At 33.7% G+C, this 19,692-nt stretch overlaps 1 protein-coding gene across 11 annotated transcripts in view; it reads left to right on the top strand.

Annotated features, from left to right (window-relative positions):
- The window catches only part of LOC138333224 (casein kinase I-like), a 38,548-nt gene extending 19,870 nt beyond the window's left edge, over nt 1-18,678 (top strand). The window contains exons 8-12 of one of the 11 annotated variants that reach the window (XM_069281444.1): nt 764-844; nt 6,980-7,015; nt 7,923-8,027; nt 11,803-11,915; nt 14,367-18,678. In XM_069281444.1, the coding sequence (XP_069137545.1) occupies nt 764-844; nt 6,980-7,015; nt 7,923-8,027; nt 11,803-11,915; nt 14,367-14,421 (390 nt within the window). In that variant the 3' untranslated portion in view covers nt 14,422-18,678. Of the gene's footprint in view, nt 1-763; nt 845-6,979; nt 7,016-7,922; nt 8,028-11,802; nt 11,916-14,005 lie in introns of all 11 variants that reach the window. The other 10 variants (XM_069281445.1, XM_069281447.1, XM_069281446.1 and 7 more) reach the window with 10 other exon arrangements.
- Nucleotides 18,679-19,692: the final 1,014 nt, after the last annotated feature.

Below are 19,692 nucleotides of genomic sequence, written 5' to 3'. Positions count from 1 at the left end.
GTTAAAAATCACAGACTATAAATGAGGAATTTTAGGTTACATGTATCAAATGTGTTTTCTGAAATGAGTGGTGTTAAATAAGCTAAGACGAAAACAACCAGGTCCTATTTTTATCATGTCATGTTTGCAACCATCTCCACAACACATGTCTTTAACAAGCTCCCCTCTCTGCTTCTTGCTATGTGCTTCTGCTTGTTGAAAAACAAAACAAAAATTATCTTGATTGATACAATTAATGTGTGTGTGATATTGTTGACTTGGATGGCTAACTATCTGATGTGGTGATAGTTTGTACTATCTATTTACACTTTATTTGGATAGAAATTTGTATGAAATATGGTAAATTAAAACATTTTTGTATTAAGCAATTTTATATACCTCAAATATTTTAAGCTATTGTGGATATTTCAATCAACAGGAAAGAGAAAATAATTCCAGCATGTATCATACTACACAGTTATCTCTGAGATGCTAGGCCTAATTAAAGCATCTTACATTTAACCACCATCATTTGACTTTTAGCTGTAGTTTAAATTTCTTTCTGTCAAAAACCTGTAATGTTTATGATGGTTTTGTTTGGAAGCCAAAAGATAAGTTATCATATGAGTTTCATAAATTAGAGGGGTCATGTTGGGGGAATGTCCTCCCAAATAATGTGATGTAATAATCAGAAGTTTTCCTATACTAACGATATGGTCTCCTCACCCAGTAATTATTATACTCCAGAGACTTGTTCACTAATTCATTTCTGCCCTTCCATCAGCCCTCAATCAGTGCTCAAGACAATCCACCAAAGAATGAAGATCACAAAGGACATGAGAGACATCACGCACAAGCAAATAAGGTGAGTTATCTCCCCCTTCGTGTAGTAAGCTGTGTTATAAATGGGAACATTGTGTTTTATATATTATATTATACTCCATAAAATGCTTAGCTTCTATAGGCTGATGTATAGGGTACTGTACTAATCATTAATTACACATTTAAATGACACCATAGATATATATAAAATAGTATGTAAATGTCTAGTGTATGTCCAATAAAATGTAGGCAGGTTTAGTGTTACGACAGCTACAGACTAGGCTTCGGTTGGTGAAGACCCATTCCTGCTTGATTATATTGTGTGTAATAAACATGGTGTGTGACTGGTAAAATGATGTTGTCTTGTCAATCGGTTTGTTTTAACCAAACTGTTTCTTCTAAAAGTTTCAAACCATTTTATCTCTTATTGTGTATGTCTGTGTGAAAAATGAACTTTTCTATGATCAATGTGAAATATGTCTGGCTCTTCTAACTGGTTTTTGTGTGGCTGCTTCTAAAACAGCTCTGATTTATGTTAAGAAACATTGATTTATCGGTATTAAAAATAAACGTAGAAGTGCTTTATTTGGTACTTTAACACTCATATAATTTACAACTAACAGATCATTTCTGTCTGTAAATTTATTAGGCTTCTGATAATTGTTTTCTGTCATTTCCTGGTGAAGGATTTCACTTAAATTTTCAGCAGATCAGGGTTTTTATGTTAAACGCTTTTTGCATATCATCATTAATGGCATCATCGCTATCATGAATCAAGTTTTCACAACAAATCCTGTTGTATCACAGAAAAAAAAATGTTATTATTTGTCTTTAGTTACACTTTTTAATCTTTAACGTTTGTAACTTCTGCTTTAAATGATATCTAACCATATATATACTTTTATAGATATTCCTACTAAAATAATATTGCTATTAATAGAATCCTGTTATTCCCTTGATATGAATAGGCTGAGGAGGGGGGGGGTATAATGTCACATCTATAGTGGCTTTGATATAAATAGCATATCTAAAACCAGGAAACTTTCTTAAAGTATGATATATTGCTGTATGGCTAGCTGTCATGGCCCATGATTGGCCGTAATAATGTTTGTTCTATTCAATGGATTATAATGAAACTTCATGGGAGGTTTAAAATGACAGTACCAATTATCACAAAAATATGATCAAGATCGCCACCAAATATGATGGTTGTCATAAAAAAAATATGGTATAAATGTATACATATTGGCATTTCAAAAATGTAAAAAAAAAAAAAAAAAAAAAAAATTAAAAAAAAAAGGAAGGGGGTGCATACAATAGCTATTTACTAGTTTCGGGTTCAACTAGTCTCATACAATGTTAGGGTTATGTCTAAAAGACGTTTCTTGATTCAAACTTAGACATGGATTACTCTTTGTTACACTTTTGTTTGTGCTTGCCTGCATGTGCTCTTTTATATTGTTGCCTTGCCATATGTTATTTCCCTACAGTTGATCTTGCCAAACTTAAGTAGTTTGTATTCATATTCCAATGAAAATTCTATAACAAGTTACATAGAGTGTTTTAGATTTCTTTTTTTTGTTTTTGTATTCAATGGTATTGTCTGGATTTCTTTTCTGTACTTTTTATCATAAATCCAAGAAGTCAATAGATACAAAAGAACATGATAAAAATGTCATGAACTGCATGTAATTAGTGATTACCTCCCATTAATGCATCTTTGCATGAAAATCAACTAACTAATGATGTAGAAGATCCTTCTATCAGTGGACGTGGTCATCTCTATAACAATTTTGTCTGATACAATCATAGGTACTATCCTGTACATATATCCTGACCTCTGTCAAAATATTATAGACAATTTAGATATAAATTATGTTACTATGGTAACAGACCGTTGTCTAGGAGATGACCATGTTGTATAAATCCCAGTAGGATCAAGGCTTGCTGTAGTTCCTTCCTGTACAAAGTCCTTAATGTTTGGGTCTTGTTTAGGTAAATTTAAGGAATAGAAATAAACAAGAATTTGACATGTTTTAAGGAAACGTGTAACGATAGTGGTATTTTCCACCTTCATAAATTTACCTCATTACCGCTATAAATTGTTACCAAAAACGTTTGATTGTTATTCATATTCAATTGAAATAAATTTCAGTATAAGATTTTGTTCCTGTAACTGAACTAGACTTGCTGTCCTTACTTCAGAGTTTTAAATTATAATGAAATTTTGTAAAATAGTTGATAAGTTATATAATAAAGTTAATAATTGGATTGTTAGGGGAATAAAATAACCATAGAAATTATTATGAACTTTTAAGATACATCTCCACAGCTTAAATTTTTTAAACATGACTTATGTGGTCTTGAACAGATGCATAATTTGACAAAGTTTAAGACCGTCTATATTTAAACCAGGTGGAATGTTTACCAGCACAATGATGGAGCTATCCTATCACAGTTTCCTGTGACTTATACATTAATATTTAATTTGTGGTATATGATGAAAATCTAAGTGAGATATTTATAGAGTTTAAAAGGTAGTAGTGATATAAATTATGTATAGGCGTATCTCTGGTGCTGCAGTGTCTGTATATAGAAACGTAAGTTTATTGTAGGATTAATGACAAGTATCGCCCGACTGATCACTGGTAAGACATCGAATATACACAGGACTATATCCAGGCAACAAATCTATAATCTACCAATATTTTAAATTCTGTTATCAAAATTTCTATGTTATATTTCATAAAAATGTGATAATAAGAAAGAATGAAGGGAAACAATGAGTGTGTTAATCAGGGAATCTCTGGACAAGGCTTGCTTGCATCATTTTAAGAAAAGAACCCCATTTTGAAGATTTATGAATATTTCAAATTTCCCTTAAAGTTTATAATCAATCTTGAATAAAAAAAAAAAAGGATCTTGTAAAAAACAATCATGCTAATTAAGTAATTACTTGATAGACGGTAAAAATTTGTGCAATAGAAGACTGACATAGTTATACATACAGTAAAGAATCCTATTCAGCAATGCTTTGTATTGAATAAGCTCACCAAGCATAGAACTGAAAGTGTCTAGTAAAATAGTTCTGTTCATTTAGTGGTCGGTTGGTTGTTTTGGACACAAGATGTTCACTGTAGATAAAAATGTACATGTGTATCTGATGATGTTACTGATGTCACAATTGCTTGAATCCTCTATTTACATCAGTTTTCAAATATGCAACTGCATTTTGCTGCCCTGTGCAAGGCCTGTGGCACACATACTATTCCTTGGTAATGCAATGTTTGTCCCTCGCCCCATGTCTCTACTCATCATCATGCATGATCATTATGTATTGTTTATATGTATCATTCATGTACATGCACCATAAAGCTGTTGTTCATCTTGATATAATGTCCCTTCTCATTCTCTTTATTACCAGGGGTCTTCCCTGCTGCAAAATTTGTTCATGCTTTCTTTATAGGAGTAAATTCTTTCATCATAATATGCATCATGTCAAAATTAGGCAGCATTGGAATGACTAACCCACTAGTTTGATTTACGACGTGAATTGTGATATAATTATTCAATGACTACATCTCATCTGACATTATACTGAGAAAGGCACTAGACGGTCGTAAGGGAAGCATTCATTGATTAGTTATCATTACTACTACCAAGTCTTTTCCTTCTCTTATTTGGTACATAGTTGCCGGCTTGCAATAGGATAAAATCATAATTTGAGTATTGAATATATCATTTTGCCATCTTAATGAGCTTTTAAAGATGCTCCACCGCTGACAAAAAGTAATTTTCTCATCAAAAACAAGAACAGACGAATTAGCATTTTTCTTCAATTACTAAAGTTATTTACTTTACACCATTACCACCATTGAAAAGTTTAAGCTTTTCATTTTATTTCAAGATAAAAATATCAAAAATAATTAATTGCATCACAAAAAATTCTTTGCTACTATATCCTATATGGAATGAAGTACTGATTGCGTATGCATCAAAAGCAATATAAGTTATCTTAAATTAATTTTTGTGTTAATTAGACATATATATACACGATTAAACACCAATTATTGTTAAAATGATGAGTATTGTTTTTGCTCTGTCGGCGATGGAGCATCTTTAAAGAAAAATAGACATGGTTGAATCAACTTTCTTTTCACTTTTAACATTTATATGTAATCCTTTCCTTTACTCATTTTAAAGTTTTCACATAATTCTACTTCATCCATTTGGGTGTGTGTGTCTTTCAATGCATGTTCATCATTAAACAAAATTCTAACAATGAATTATTACATGTTAATAGAAAGATTCTTCATCTGTTGTCTGGATTGGGAGTGCATGGGAATAGCCTAGGATCATAAACCCTGTCCTATAGTCATGTTTACCTTGTGTCGGGTGACTGGTTAGACATATCCCTGTCCTGGACTATTCTGCGGAGTTACAGGAGAAAACTTTGTTACAATTACCTACCTTTCTGTGTTGGTGCTCTGTCCAGTAATTCTGACGGAGTCAGTAGGCCTACCAATATCACATGGATTATACACAGTTACTATGAACTCTGTATCATTGAAGTTCAAATCACCTCATAGATGGGATGACAATTTGTCAATTATTATTATGTCAGAAGTGGGTGGAGAATGTCCAATGATAAGGTGAAGAAATTAGGGATGAACATTTCAAATATGAAATGCTTGGATGATAATTACAAAAAAGAATAGGGGCAAGCATAGGTATTTGATGATATGTAGAAGTGGTTGAGGATTAGAATGTTGATTTCAAAATAAGGAATAAGGATGGGAGTAAAAATAGAAAAGGAATAACACAATAAGGATGGAAGTCAAAACAGAAAAGGAATAAGGATGTGAGTCAAAATAGAAAGGGAATAAGGATGGGAGTCAAAATAGTAAAGGAATAAGGATAGGAGTCAAAATAGAAAGGGAATAACACAATAAGGATAGGAGTCAAAATAGAAAAGGAATAACACAATAAGGATGGGAGTCAAAATAGAAAGGGAATAAGGATGGGAGTCAAAATAGTAAAGGAATAAGGATGGGAGTCAAAATAGAAAGGGAATAACACAATAAGGATGGGAGTCAAAATAGAAAGGGAATAATGTTGGGAGTCAAAATAGAAAGGGAATAAGGATGGGAGTCAAAATAGTAAAGGAATAAGGATGGGAGTCAAAATAGAAAAGGAATAAGGATGGGAGTCAAAATTTGAAAGGGATAAGTTTGGGAATCAAAATAGAAAAGGAATAACACAATAAGGATGGGAGTCAAAATAGAAAGGGAATAAGGATGGGAGTCAAAATAGAAAAGGAATAAGGATGGGAGTCAAAATAGTAAAGGAATAAGGATGGGAGACAAAATAGAAAAGGAATAAGGGTGGGAGTCAAAATAAAAAAGGAATAAGGATCGGAGTCAAAACAGAAAAGGAATAAGGATGGGAGTCAAAATAAAAAAGGAATAAAGATGGGAGTCAAAATAGAAAGGGAATAAGGATGGGAGTCAAAATAGAAAGGGAATAAGGATGGGAGTCAAAATAGAAAAGGAATAAGGATGGGAGTCAAAATAAAAAAGGAACAAAAGATGGGAGTCAATATAGAAAGGGAATAAGGATGGGAGTCAAAATAAAAAAGGAATAAGGATGGGAGACAAAATAGAAAAAGAATAAGGATGGGAGTCAATGTCATTAAAAAGGATGGGTAATTAAAATCGACAGTTTTTTGGTGATAGGTTTGCATAGGAAGAGAAACAATATTGGGAATTTTGATGTCAAATTTCTAACTGGAAATTTTTTAGTGTCAAATTAGAAATTGGATGGGAGATGGGGATATTGATGTCAGAGTTTGATGGAGATAGGGAATGTTGATGTCATATAGTAGTAGTTTCACGATACAAATGTTGATATATTAGGAAAGGGTAGTGGGATGGAATTTTGATATTAATTTAGAAAAATCACTAGAGGGAAATGTGATGTCATCGCAAGTAGTGGTGAAGGATACAGAAAATAGTTCCTTGGATTATGGTTGTTTGCAATCTTTCTTATTCCTCCTTTATTTTCTCTGATTTCTACTTCCATTCTGATGTTTAGGAAGCATTGGTTTGTGGTGTCTTAATACCAGTAATTGTTTTATACGTGATGACTGATGTGTAACATTTTTATTTCCGGTGAACAGAAAAATGTGCAGTCTGGCTTACAATACAAAGCATTGGTGAGTGTTTTTTGGATTGATTGTGTAACTCGGCTAATAATTTGGATTTCTCTAACCTTAACACCCCTGCTAGAGACATATGCCACTCTCTTGCACTGGTTTGCCCCTGCATTTAATGACCTAGTTTGAATGTTAAGTGTATGATGCAAATCTTCCCATGATAATGGAGATAAAATCGAACCAATTTTGAGAGCCTATTATCCATTTCTTTAAGGTTGAGTCATTTAAGCATTGAACGCCTTTAAGTTGGCATTCATAGCCAATATGAATGCAAACTGGACAGAGGCAAATTCCATGAAGCGCGCTAGCGCTTCATGTTGAATTTGCCTCTGTCCAGTTTGCATTCATATTGGCTATGAATGCCAACTGAAAGACGTTCAATGCTTATATTTACATTTGGTTACAATTTTATGATAAAATCCCAAGGAATTTTGCATATATAATGAATTAATCATTCGTTATCGTCATGGATGGAACAGCCATTTGAACAGCCATCTTCCGTGATCGCTGGCACGACAATTGTGACGTCACAATGATAATGACGTCATAATAAGCGCTTGAAGTTCATTGTCTATATGACTGCCAACTGCGCTTGGTAAGGTTACATAGTGGGACTGCAGTGTAAATGTAAATATATAGTGGTAAAGCTACAATAACAAACCTGAATCCAGAACTCCCAGATAATAGTACCATACATCTTCTCTCGTCTTTACCCCGCAGAGGAGGTCATTCAGTGTCCACACAGAAAGCATGGGTGTTAAGGTTTTTCCCCACTAAAAACAAAACGGTCAGATTTGGGTTTTGTTGGTAAAAGAACTCTATGACCAACCTGTGTTTTGTTATACCGTGTCATATGTCGAGAAATAACACGCTATGGTTCTCTCTATCACTAATTTACCTTTTTCAGCCAAGTTCAAATCAAAGGGGGCATGCATGGGGTGAGGCCCCCAGGCACGCTGGTAACTATCTGGGGTCCAACCTTGCCGCAGATAGACACGGGGGATCTGTTCAGGTAGGCCACAGCCCGTCCTGCTCTCGGCCCCGCCCGCCTGGCTGGCTGTCTGTCTTTTAAAGCTTTGACTGACAGCCGACAGCTACCTGCTGTTACAACCTGTACTATCACTCACCTTCCTGGATGAAACTTAGTTGTTTTTGTGACACTTTGTCTTAACGTTCGTATAAAATATGTACGTTTTCAGTAAACTTATGATTTCCTTTTATTTCTGGCTTTTCTATTTCTAATAATTAAGTCCATTGTTTACAACCAAGTTTTAGTAATTTCATACATTTGTGAATGCGTTTTGTTTCTTGTAAGTATATTTTAACACACGGCCATGTTCCACATTTCCCATGCTGTTTGACATGCTTGGAAGGCGGGGAGAGTGATTCACTCATATAATGCATGGCTCTACATAGGATACCTGCAGTCATTCTCTCCGCTTCTATTGGCACTGCACCTAGTTCTTCTTCCTCTTTAAATCGGATTCATTTTCCTCTACATTTTCTTTATTTTCATTGTCATTTAATTTTTAATTTATTGTTTGTACATGTATATTTGTTTATTTGAATTTTGAGTGACAACATTAAATAAAAGTTGTTAATATGTGATTATATGTAAAATGATAGTAATGACATGGGTATACAAGATAAAGGAAATTTGTAATTGTAATGATTGTCGTAGTAATGACATGGGTATACAAGATAAAGGAAATTTGTAATTGTAATGATTGTCGTTAAATATGTAGATGGAATGACAAATTAATTATTCAAATGACAAGAAGTGTGAATATTTTCATTCTCTTTAATTAGTTAAATGGCTAGCAATTTATTGAATAATTACGTGATACATTTGTAGATAATATCTATGTCATATACTGTCAGTACTTGTTTTTTAGGTCACCTGAGACGAAGTCTCAAGTAACCTATTCTAATCGCCTTTTGTCCGTCGTCGTGCGTCGTCCGTTGTATGTCCGTAAACAATTTACATTTTCGACTTCTTCTCAAAAACAGCAGAAGCAAATTCAATGAAATTTTGCACAAACCTCCTAAGGCATAAGGCCAATCAAAATTGTGAATTATATGGTCCCAACCCCCTGGGGGCTGTGGGAGGGGCCAAAAGTGGTAAAATTGACTATAATTTCAAAAATCTTATTCTACACTCACAGATTTGATGGAATCAAATACTCTTCACAAATAGAAAGGTCTAAAGGTCCTTTACAAAAATTGTGAATTATATAACCCTGGGGTCTCAGGTTTCCCCTTGGGGAGGGGGTTAAGTTTACTATAGTTTATATAGGGAAAACACATTTTTAAGCATTATTTGGTCATTTGTAAAAGGAAATGAGTCAAATGTTGTCACAATTATCCCTATGAAATGGCCATTGAATCTTATTAACAAAAAATGAGTCAAATGTTGTCAGAATTATAGGGGTGTGGCCAAAAGGGGTCAAATTGAGTAAAATTTCAAAAATCTCCTTCTGAAATTCTGGAACTGGTAGAATCAAATACTCTTCATAGATGGAAAGGTCTTAAGGTCCTTTACAAAAATTGTGAATTATATGAGCCTGGGGTCTCATGTTTCCCCCTGGGGAGGGGGTCAAGTTTACTATAGTTTATATAGGAAAAACACATTTATGAATGTTATCTGCTTATTTTTCATAGGAAATTAGTCAAACTGGGTTAGAATTATTAGCCTGAGATAGCATTTTATCGTCATATCCATATTGGTCCAGGCTGACCCCCAGGGGCCTCAGGGGTGGGGCCAAAAAGGGTCAAATAGGCTAAAACTTCAAAAATCTTCTTCTGAATTCACAGATTTGATGGAACCAAATACTCTCCATAGATTGGAAGGTCTTCAAGCCCTTTACAAAAATTGTGAATTTCATCTCCCTGGGATCTCAGATTTTCCCCTGGGGAGGAGGTCAAATTTACTATAGTCTATATTGGAAAAACACATTAATGAACATTATTTGCTTAGCTTTAATAGGAAATGAGTCAAACTGGGTTAGAATTATTAGCCTCAAATAGCATTTTAACACCATATCCATATTGGTCCTGGCTGACCCCCAGGGACCAGAGAGGCGGGGCAAAAATGGTCAAAATGGCTAAAATTTCAAAAAGCTTCTTCTAAATTCACAGGTTTGATGGAACCAAATAATCTCCATAGATTAAAAAGTTAAATTTATAATATCACTGACACTGACTGACTTCTAGTTTTGTTTTGTTGTTAACGTTAGCAAAGCAAATTGGAATTTTAAGCATAAGGTTTGGTAACATAATACACTAACTATCAAAATGAAAAACATAAAAATTCCAATACGAAAGTTCAACTTTAAAGTTTATTTTAATTCGTAAATAATTTCTATAGATTTGAACCAACTTTGCAATGCAGCACTCAGGTGACCGTCAAGGCCTCTTGGGCCTCTTGTTGTAGATAGAAAACTCCTTATTAAGAATTTGTGAAGGATGAGGGAGTCTTTCTCTATTCAAGCTTGTCAAGTGTGAGGTTATGTCAGCATCTGTTGTGACCTTGACCATATTGACCAATTTCTTTAATATCTTGATCAATATGAATCATTATTTAGAATCACATCACTTAAAAAAAATTGTATACAAATATTATTACCGATATTTGTACCAGTATTAAGAAATTGTGTCTGTTACTTTAGTGATTCATGTATAATATATATGCCATTTAAATCTACCTTATTATGAGTAAAAATAACAACAGGTTTTCTCCCCTCACACAGAAAAAAAAATCAACCTTTGATAGACTCATTCTCTCAAACCCGAACACTGGCAGGCTTGAATAAAAGAAAATTGCTTTTGCTAGATCATGTACTTTGGCTTTTTAAACATCGTCGTGTATTAATGGTTATTTCTGGTTTAAGATATCAGTAAAATTGTCAGTATGCTATCAGCAACAAGGAAGAAAGAATATTCATGCACTTGCTTTATCCTGTTGTATTGCTGATATTGTTTAGAAAGATGCAGTATGTGAAAAATATCAAAGGAATATATGTAAGAAAGCAAAATGATATAATGATTCCTTGTTGGGTAGGAAAACTGTGCATTAGGCTTTTACCCAAATTTATTTTCTTACTCAAAAGCACATCCTACAGGAAGAGCTTTCAATGACTGTCCAAAGAACCCCTAAAATTCATTTTATCACTGCTCAGTACTGGTGCACAGCTTCGTAGTATGCTTAGTGTAGAGAAGAAAATCCTTCAGAGTTTGTCAGCATCTTAACTGCAGTAGTCTAGATATTCAGTAGTGCTTTTTCTTTCTGTAGTTAGTTTTATTTTTAAATAAAATTTTGATATTAAAGCACTTTGAAGATTTTATCCACTGTTTTGGTTCAGTAGAAGAGTTCTAGGAAGCACTGAAAATGTATGAAGTATTTAAAATTATTTTAAAGTCATTTTCATAAGCATATATCTTACTTTATATACTCTCGTAGAGAATGTTTGAAGATTATTTTACAAGTTATCATGTTGTTTTAACTACAATCTGGTGTAAATCACATCAATGTTTGGCACTTTCAAAAAAAAAAAAAATATAAATAACCTGCGCAGGTTTTAAAAAAACCCACCAAAAGTATTCCTTGTGGCATATATGTTTTCAGATGAAAGTCCAAATCATTGATGGGATTTATTCTGACTGTACAACTCTTATCTCCAGAAAACAACAGACTATTGGCTGCTATGATGGATTATGCTGCCTTCTCAATGATTGAGCTATGCTTTTTATACGATATCATTTTAACATGGACTTTCATATTATTTCAGGTGGTCAGTTCCACAAATGGAGAGTTGGCGCCAGACGATCCAACAGCTGTACAGTCCAACACTCCTATCAACAATCCCTCAGCTCACCGGGACGAGGAGAAGAGTGAGACAAAGTATGTATACAGGTGGTTACAACACTCTGGTCATTTTAAATCTTTGACAGCATGGTCAAAGTATCTTATAATCTAGTGAATGTCACTCATAGCTAAATATAAGCCATGGTCAATAGTTACAAAAAACTCTTGGGAAATCCGCAAGTAGATATACCACAAGCAAAGTTTTACAGAATGTTCAAGTTTTTTACTCTAATATACACCACCAATATATATGAGATAAAAAAGCCATGTGCAATATTTTTACAGAACCTTGAAAGTTGCTTACACCAAACCATAATAGTTTCTGTATTGCAGAAATTGTTTGCACTGTATTGCTGCTATGATTGTCACATTACAGTACCTAATGGTTCTGTCTCCTAGTTACAGGTCACTCTGTAGGAACACTTGTGACAGGGACATTGTGTATATCCTGCAGACAAAATCTCTTAAGTGCTATTTCCTTCCTTTGGTACAGATGTAGTTCATTCAGATTTCCAGATTTAATTTGAGTCTGACTTTAAGTTTGATGATCCACTTAACATACTGGAGATATAATAGCTGTAGGAGGAGGAAATGATAGTATGTGATTGAAAGGCTAAAAACTTGTGCAAAGGCAACTTCTTATAAGTTATAGCAGTTGGAGGCATTGGTAGGTCATGTTATGTGCTAACTTTTATGAAATAACGAAGTTGAAAGTTTCACTTTGATCTATTATAGAATATATTGCTGCAAGGTTTAGAATGGTTTTCTAGTTAACAGCATTTGTTAGTGTATATTCATGTTGGTGTGTATATTGGTCTACAAGAGGCCAGCGTTGGTCAATATGTTGTATTGATCCGATGTATATAGCCAAACTATCCATCATCATCCCTATATCCTTTTAATCAATAGATCAGATTTTAAAATCATTCCCTGTGATGTTTTTTAAATGAAATTCTTTTTAACTGTCAGTTTACATTGCCATCATATGAAAGACTTTTCAAGTAAATTTTAAGAAAAATGCTACAATTTATTAAATTGAGTTTCGACAAAATTTCATTTTTGAGTTTGGCCTATATTGTTCCATATTGAGCACTGAAAAGCTTTTTGCCATAAGTACATTTCTGATATGATTTAAAACTTGATACATCTAAATCTTCTAAATACAGAAGACACTAGACCATCTAACAGTTGTCCAGACTTGTCTATGATGTAATACTGTATAGGGCTTATATACCAGGGTCAGGATACTGTGCCATATCACCAGATGTACCTCAGCTACATATCTCATCCTCAGATAAATCGTCTGTATACAATTCATTGATTTGCATAGAAGTTTATCAATATGTTCAGCCTGTTCAGTGGTAGAAGACGATGATGTTACACACAAACATGGTTATAGAAGAGTTTTGATATTTGGTATTTATGATTAATGGGATTATCATCGGAAGATGTCTGGTTTCTTGGAGTTTCGTGTAGGAGTATTGTATCCTGTGTTAAAAGAGTTCAATAAATCTGGGGTCACCAGTAATCTCAGTCTATGTCATCAGGTGTATGAACACATTTAGCAGTGAAATTATATCATATTTGTAACACCCTTTAACATTATGTGTTAATATGTGTAGTTTACACTGTACCAAAGGAGTGGAATTTACTTAACATTTACACATCTTAGCACTGTATAGTGTCAAAATATGTGTAGTTTACACTGTCCCAAAGGAGTGGAATTTACTGAACATTTATATATACCCATCTTAGCATTGTTAGTGTCAAAGTATGGGTAATTAAATGGTTCTGTACACAAATGTATGCTGTGAAAAAATTTATATTTGTTATCAGGGATTTATTTCTGAATGTTTTAACCATTATATATATTAAACATGCACCAATTTCTCCATTGGTTTGCAAATCTCTGTGGATTATATAATAAATGTGGAAGGTTAACTATAAACCATATATACACAAACATTAATTTGTACATTGTCTGACAAACGTCTGATGAATCAGATTTGTAATATTTGGTTTGGTACCCTTGGTTTCTCAGCTACATCTATTAAATTTTGTTTGTTTCTTTCTCTTATTCATTTGATAAATTCTGCTAGCACAGCTTCCCCCTTTGTTGCTTGCAGATGCTGTTTCTTCAAAAGACGCAAGAAAAAGAAGACGCGTCGCTCCTAGACTTGACACTACCAAACACAAGAAACTTTTATCATGCATACATACAGCCCTAGGGAAGTCACATACTGTTTTCATGTTGCGCCTTCCTTGACTCTCATGTATGAAACCCAACAACTTTCTTTTCGCTTTTGGAAACTTTTCGCTATGCTGAAACTCAACGTAGAAGCATGACTAACTAGAATTCAAACCCTGTGTGAGGGTTTTGAATTGTTTACCACAGCTGGTTAGAGTTGGACAGAGATTAGCCTTACAGTTTCTCCTACAGTATTCGGAGGAAAATATTGGCTGCAATCTCCTGCTTTTCTGTCGCAGATGTTGCTGTTTCACCCGTTCGAAAAAACGTCGGAAAGAAAAAAGGCGGAAATGACATCCAGCCCAGGACCATGGCCTTGATACCGTGCCATTGAATTTCCCTCAGGAAGATGATACTGCAACGTTTGACCTCGGTCCATCTGTCACACCGCGAGTACAAATGACATACCTAAATCAGTCTTTCTTTAATTTTGATAATCAGTTTTAAAGGCAGTTTTAATTTTTTCCTCAACCTAATAGAAAATGTTTTGTTCAGACGATTCCAATACATATGATTGTCGGATTAGGTTATCAAATTAATCAGTTAGAAAATTTGTGAAGAAATTTCAAATGAGCATGACAGATATTTGTAGTCATCCATTATGAAATTTTTAAACTTTTTCAATTTTAGTGACTTTCAAAATAAGGTAAATGACTTTATGTCTATGGTGCATATGTTGTCTTTTTGGAATGTGTTATTTGGAGGGTTAATGAAAGGTGAGAAGAGCATATTTAGGAACAGCTGTTATACTGCAGGCAGTAGTACTGGTAATATCCTGGAAATCCTCTCTAAAGCCAACAGTTTGTCCACACTCCTTTCACTTTGTTGTAAAAATAAAGTTAGTATTACACGATTCCCACTCAATGACCATTAATTATAATCTCATCAGCACTGTTCATAACTATGCCACTCCAGAATATTTTTTCTAATTTCTACAATTATTAATACTTGACCTGATGTATAGGAAACAAGTGATATTACTGTTTTCTACTGCTTTAGCATTTTATAACAGGACTGACATTATCTATGGTTTGATTCCATTACTGGAGTAGGAAAGAGGGAATGGATAGCTGTCTTTGGAGGTTTGTCAGAAGTTACTTTTGTTTATGGAATAGGTTTACATGTTAATTGTTATTTTATCAAACCATTTTAACACGTTTATGATTTAGCCAAAATAACAGAGTAATGACTGATGTCACAGTACCTCCTAGATCACAGTTGGGCTTTTTTCTTAGATGTTTATCTGTTCATAGTGAAGTTCTGTTTTAAACAGACCTCACAGTATATGTGGGTGTAAAAAGTGTGTGTTGTGTGATAGTATGTGTGAAACATCCAGATAAAAATCTAAGAAATAGGTGACAATAAATGTGGTGTATTAATAAAGAATTGGTGAAGTGCTATTTAATACAGAAATGGCCTGTAAGACATGGTTCTGGGTGATGGTTTCTTAGGCATGGTCATAGATATACATACAAAACATGTACTGAAAAAATGTAGATAATGATTCTAAAATCTGGCATTCCATAATCCATCATTTGTACAAAATCTATTATCATTATGATGCCTTGACAACTACATTACTAATGATCTTGAATGTTTTGGTGCCATTTTCACCAGATGAATGTTAGTCAAGTATCAGTTATTCCCCTTTCTATACTAAGATGACGTTCCTGTGAAAGATTGGTAGATATACCAAGTGAATATTTAGACCTTAGATTAACAAAAGCCAATCTAACTAACATGAGCGATAATGAGAATTAGCCTGTCCTACATTTGGATTAAAGTGAACTGAAAATAATTTACCTAACATAAGGGTTTAACTTAACCAATGTAAGTCTAAATACATTATTCATATAACAAAACATTTACCTATCATCCAAGATTGTTCAGCTATTGACCATACACATACAAATTTTCATCCTTTCAAAGCTATTCAACCTGTTCTGAATATATGCCATTCACCCATATTATACACATCTTCATTTGATCCACATTGAACTGTTGTATTTATATAATCCATCACTAGCATTGATTCAATTTGTCAAGTTTTCATATTGTCCTTGAACCAGAATATCATATTTGATAAGACATGTTGTGGCCTGATCAAGTTTTATAGATGATGTTTTACAAACTGGTGGAAGTGGCACCAACAGTTCTTTCTAACCTAGTATATCATCCCTGGTCCAACAGCTACAGTACTATCTAACCCAGTATATCATCCCTCGTCCAACAGCTCTGTGACTGACTACACACTGCAGCAGATCTGTGACACGATCATTAGTTACAGTATTTAGCGCTACAATTCCATATATATGTTTACCAGCAAATGCAGCCTATTACTGCAATTTGTTGTTGGTTATAGTCACAAGTGACAATTCCTTGTATATTGTACATAATATATATATATCTATACGTGTGTTAATGTAGGTGTACATCAAGTCGAGGAAATTTTTATAATGTGTGAAAAGAAGAGAGAAAATATTCCATAAAAAGTTAATAATTTCCACAATGGAGGGGAGCTGTATCATGAGGCAACGTCTCATTGAAAACATCAGAATTGATAATGGGACTAGGATTGTGTATACTTGCCATGTGTTTTTCGGATGACAGTCTCATTGTCTTTCTGTGGTATGTGTATGTTGTTCAGACTGAGCTAGTCCACGAGATGGGTTAGGTAGATAACCTAATGTCCATAGAAGACTTTTTTATCATGACTACAGACAGTTGGGAAATGTTGGATGAAATACCGAACCTGTCTCGATCAGATGATGGAATGGAGAAACTTTACGTGCAGTTTTTGATGCAAACAACGATGGTGGTTACTGCTCTGTGCCAATTAAGAGCCGCCAATGTTAATAGGTTTGATCCATCTAGGCTAAATCTTATGGATCATTATAGTGACAGATTCTTTACAATGTTTAATAATGAAAATCCATTTCAACTACTGTTGACCCTTTACACTTGTTTGTCAATAAACAAAATCTAAAGTGATGATATAGTAGTTAACTGGATACTGAACACCTACCTTAGTTAATGTCTTGAAACGGTGCGAATGGTAGCGTGGTCGTCAAATGGCAGTTGTGAGGAAACGTCCTTATGTGTTTACATTGTTTTTGTTTCATGTAAATATATTTTCTTCTATTCAAATTTTCATCTTTCCATCAATTTTGTGCAAATTCTTATAGCTAGCTGTACATGAAAGTGTTTTTTTTTTCACCTTTGCGTTAGGAAATGATGTACAACTATAATTTACCTGATGTAAGTCAGCAATGTGAAAAGTGGCCTCACAGGTGAAATCTGACTAACACATATCTGTAACAGAAACATGACTGATTTTAAATGTAGTTATTTTTATTGATGAATAATGATGATTAGAAATGATCCTGTACATTTTAGATTTTAATTGGATGGTTCATCACTTCCAGCTAATGTCGAGGTTTGTTTTAAGAAAAAACTTGCATCATAATACAGTTTTAAGTTTAATAATTATTCAAATGTCTTTCAATAATGATGAGGTGAACAGAAATATAGGGAAGTTTCGGGGGCATCAGGAACAGTGGATTAAGATATCATTGGTGAAATATGTAGCATTGTTCTATATATATATATCACATCATGCAGGATTGATCTCAAACCATTTCCTAGTTCTGTGCTATTCTGAACTGTGTCAGGTGTGTACACATTTGATAAAGGTAACCCTGTGGCAAGGTTTTGGAACATAGCTTAACAAACTATTCACGGAAATCCAATGTATATTTCTTCAGGTATTTAAAAATACAATATAATATGTCTTGTGTTAAATACATTTTGCTTGAAGTCCATTGTAGCTTTGCTTGTTGCCTTTTTTCCGTGAAAAACTAAGCGACAGCCATCTGATTTTACTGGATTTACATGGTAACATAAGCAAATGGGTTTTATGGATATAATTATAGCTATCGAGTTAAAACATGCTATATTAAAAGTTATGATTCACTTAGAAAAATAATAAGCACGCCCTAAACAGATTATCTTGAGATTCTGCTGGCTTGAGTTTCTATTGCCATCAGGCATAATCTGTCATCTTCTAAACACTGTTTATATGAACACAAGATGTTAGCTGAATCTGATGACAGATCTTTAAACATTGTATTTCGTTATAATACTTGTTATTTATTGTTTGTAGACAAGTGATAATTCACAAACAAATAACATAAAAAAAAAGAAAATAATCCAAAGAAAAGTCTGTGAATATTTTTCAGCTATGGGAACAAGGTTTGCATGTATGCTGCTATAATTGGTTCATGTTATTGTGATTTGAGTGTGACCGCATGCGATTAAGTGTGGATGTGAGATAAGCCAATTGTTGTTAATTATCTTGATGGAACTTTTAAGATTGTCAAATCAGTCACTTGTAAGATTTGTTATTTAATTCATTTTCATGTACAGTCATATTTTTTGCCTCAATTATTTGTGCTAAGGGAAAAACGATGAGAAAATCTTGTAGGTCATTCTGTTCCTTATTGAGAGAACTGCTGTGGTCTTCTTGAGGAATAAAATATCTTTTAATATCTATTTCCGTCTTGTTACCTTTATATTTTGTTTCAGACCGTTTCCTGTTTCAATTTCGAAAATCAGTCAGCAAATGTTTACAGATTTGCTGTGTTAGCCAATGACATATGAAGTACTGTGCCGGTTATTTTCAAGATTTTCAGGATTTGATCGTATTTCATGGATCAAATATTCACGATCATAGCAAAGTTTCAAGAAATCGGGAAGATATCCCTGCAAGAATAACTGGCTATAAGGTATCACTGGTATGTTAGTGTCATTTAGCATATCATCTAGCAAATATGCCAACGGAAATTATTGGATTTAAATAATTAATATATACAAACACAACGTGGCTATTTTTAGACTCGAGTACTGTCGCCAAATCCACAGGTAAATCGCGGGGCGCTCTGGCTACATCAGCTATACCAAACACAATCGTAAATGTTACAAATACCGTAAAATCTTGTGTTACTTACACACCAGTGTACTTTGCACATGTATTTTTTCTTATGGCTTTAAATACTGAAAAAAATCTACTATCGGTATATTTTTGCGCATTCAAATTTTGGGGAAAACGATGTCCGGGGAACCACAAATTCAGTGTTATAAAGGTGGTAATTTCATTGCAAAACATTCACAATAAATGCTTGACAACTTGCACAAAAAGTGTTGTATTTAGAAGAAATAACATAATATAATTGCACTGTGCTTGTTTTCTTTTATTGGCCACCGTAACTGAAACAGTGAAATATATCTTGCAGAACATGTCAAAAACATTGGCAGTCCGCCGTATTCGATCCGTACACATGTCAATGTCTGGAGATATTACACATGAATAGTTATCAGAACTATTTGAAAATATTATAATTTAGTTACTTTAATATTGCCACAATAAGTTTTAAGTGTGTTTGAGATCATTAACAAACTTTAAAGAGCATTCCGATAGCATTTACGTTGGCTTGCAATAATCACATCGTGAGTGAACTCACTATCTGTACGGCACCAGATCCAAGCTGATGGCTAATTATATATAAC

This window comes from Argopecten irradians, chromosome 10 (assembly GCF_041381155.1).
Source record: "Argopecten irradians isolate NY chromosome 10, Ai_NY, whole genome shotgun sequence".
NCBI lineage: Eukaryota > Metazoa > Mollusca > Bivalvia > Pectinida > Pectinidae > Argopecten > Argopecten irradians.
Note: the sequence above shows the minus strand (reverse complement) of the source record. Positions and strands in the feature narration are given on the sequence as shown.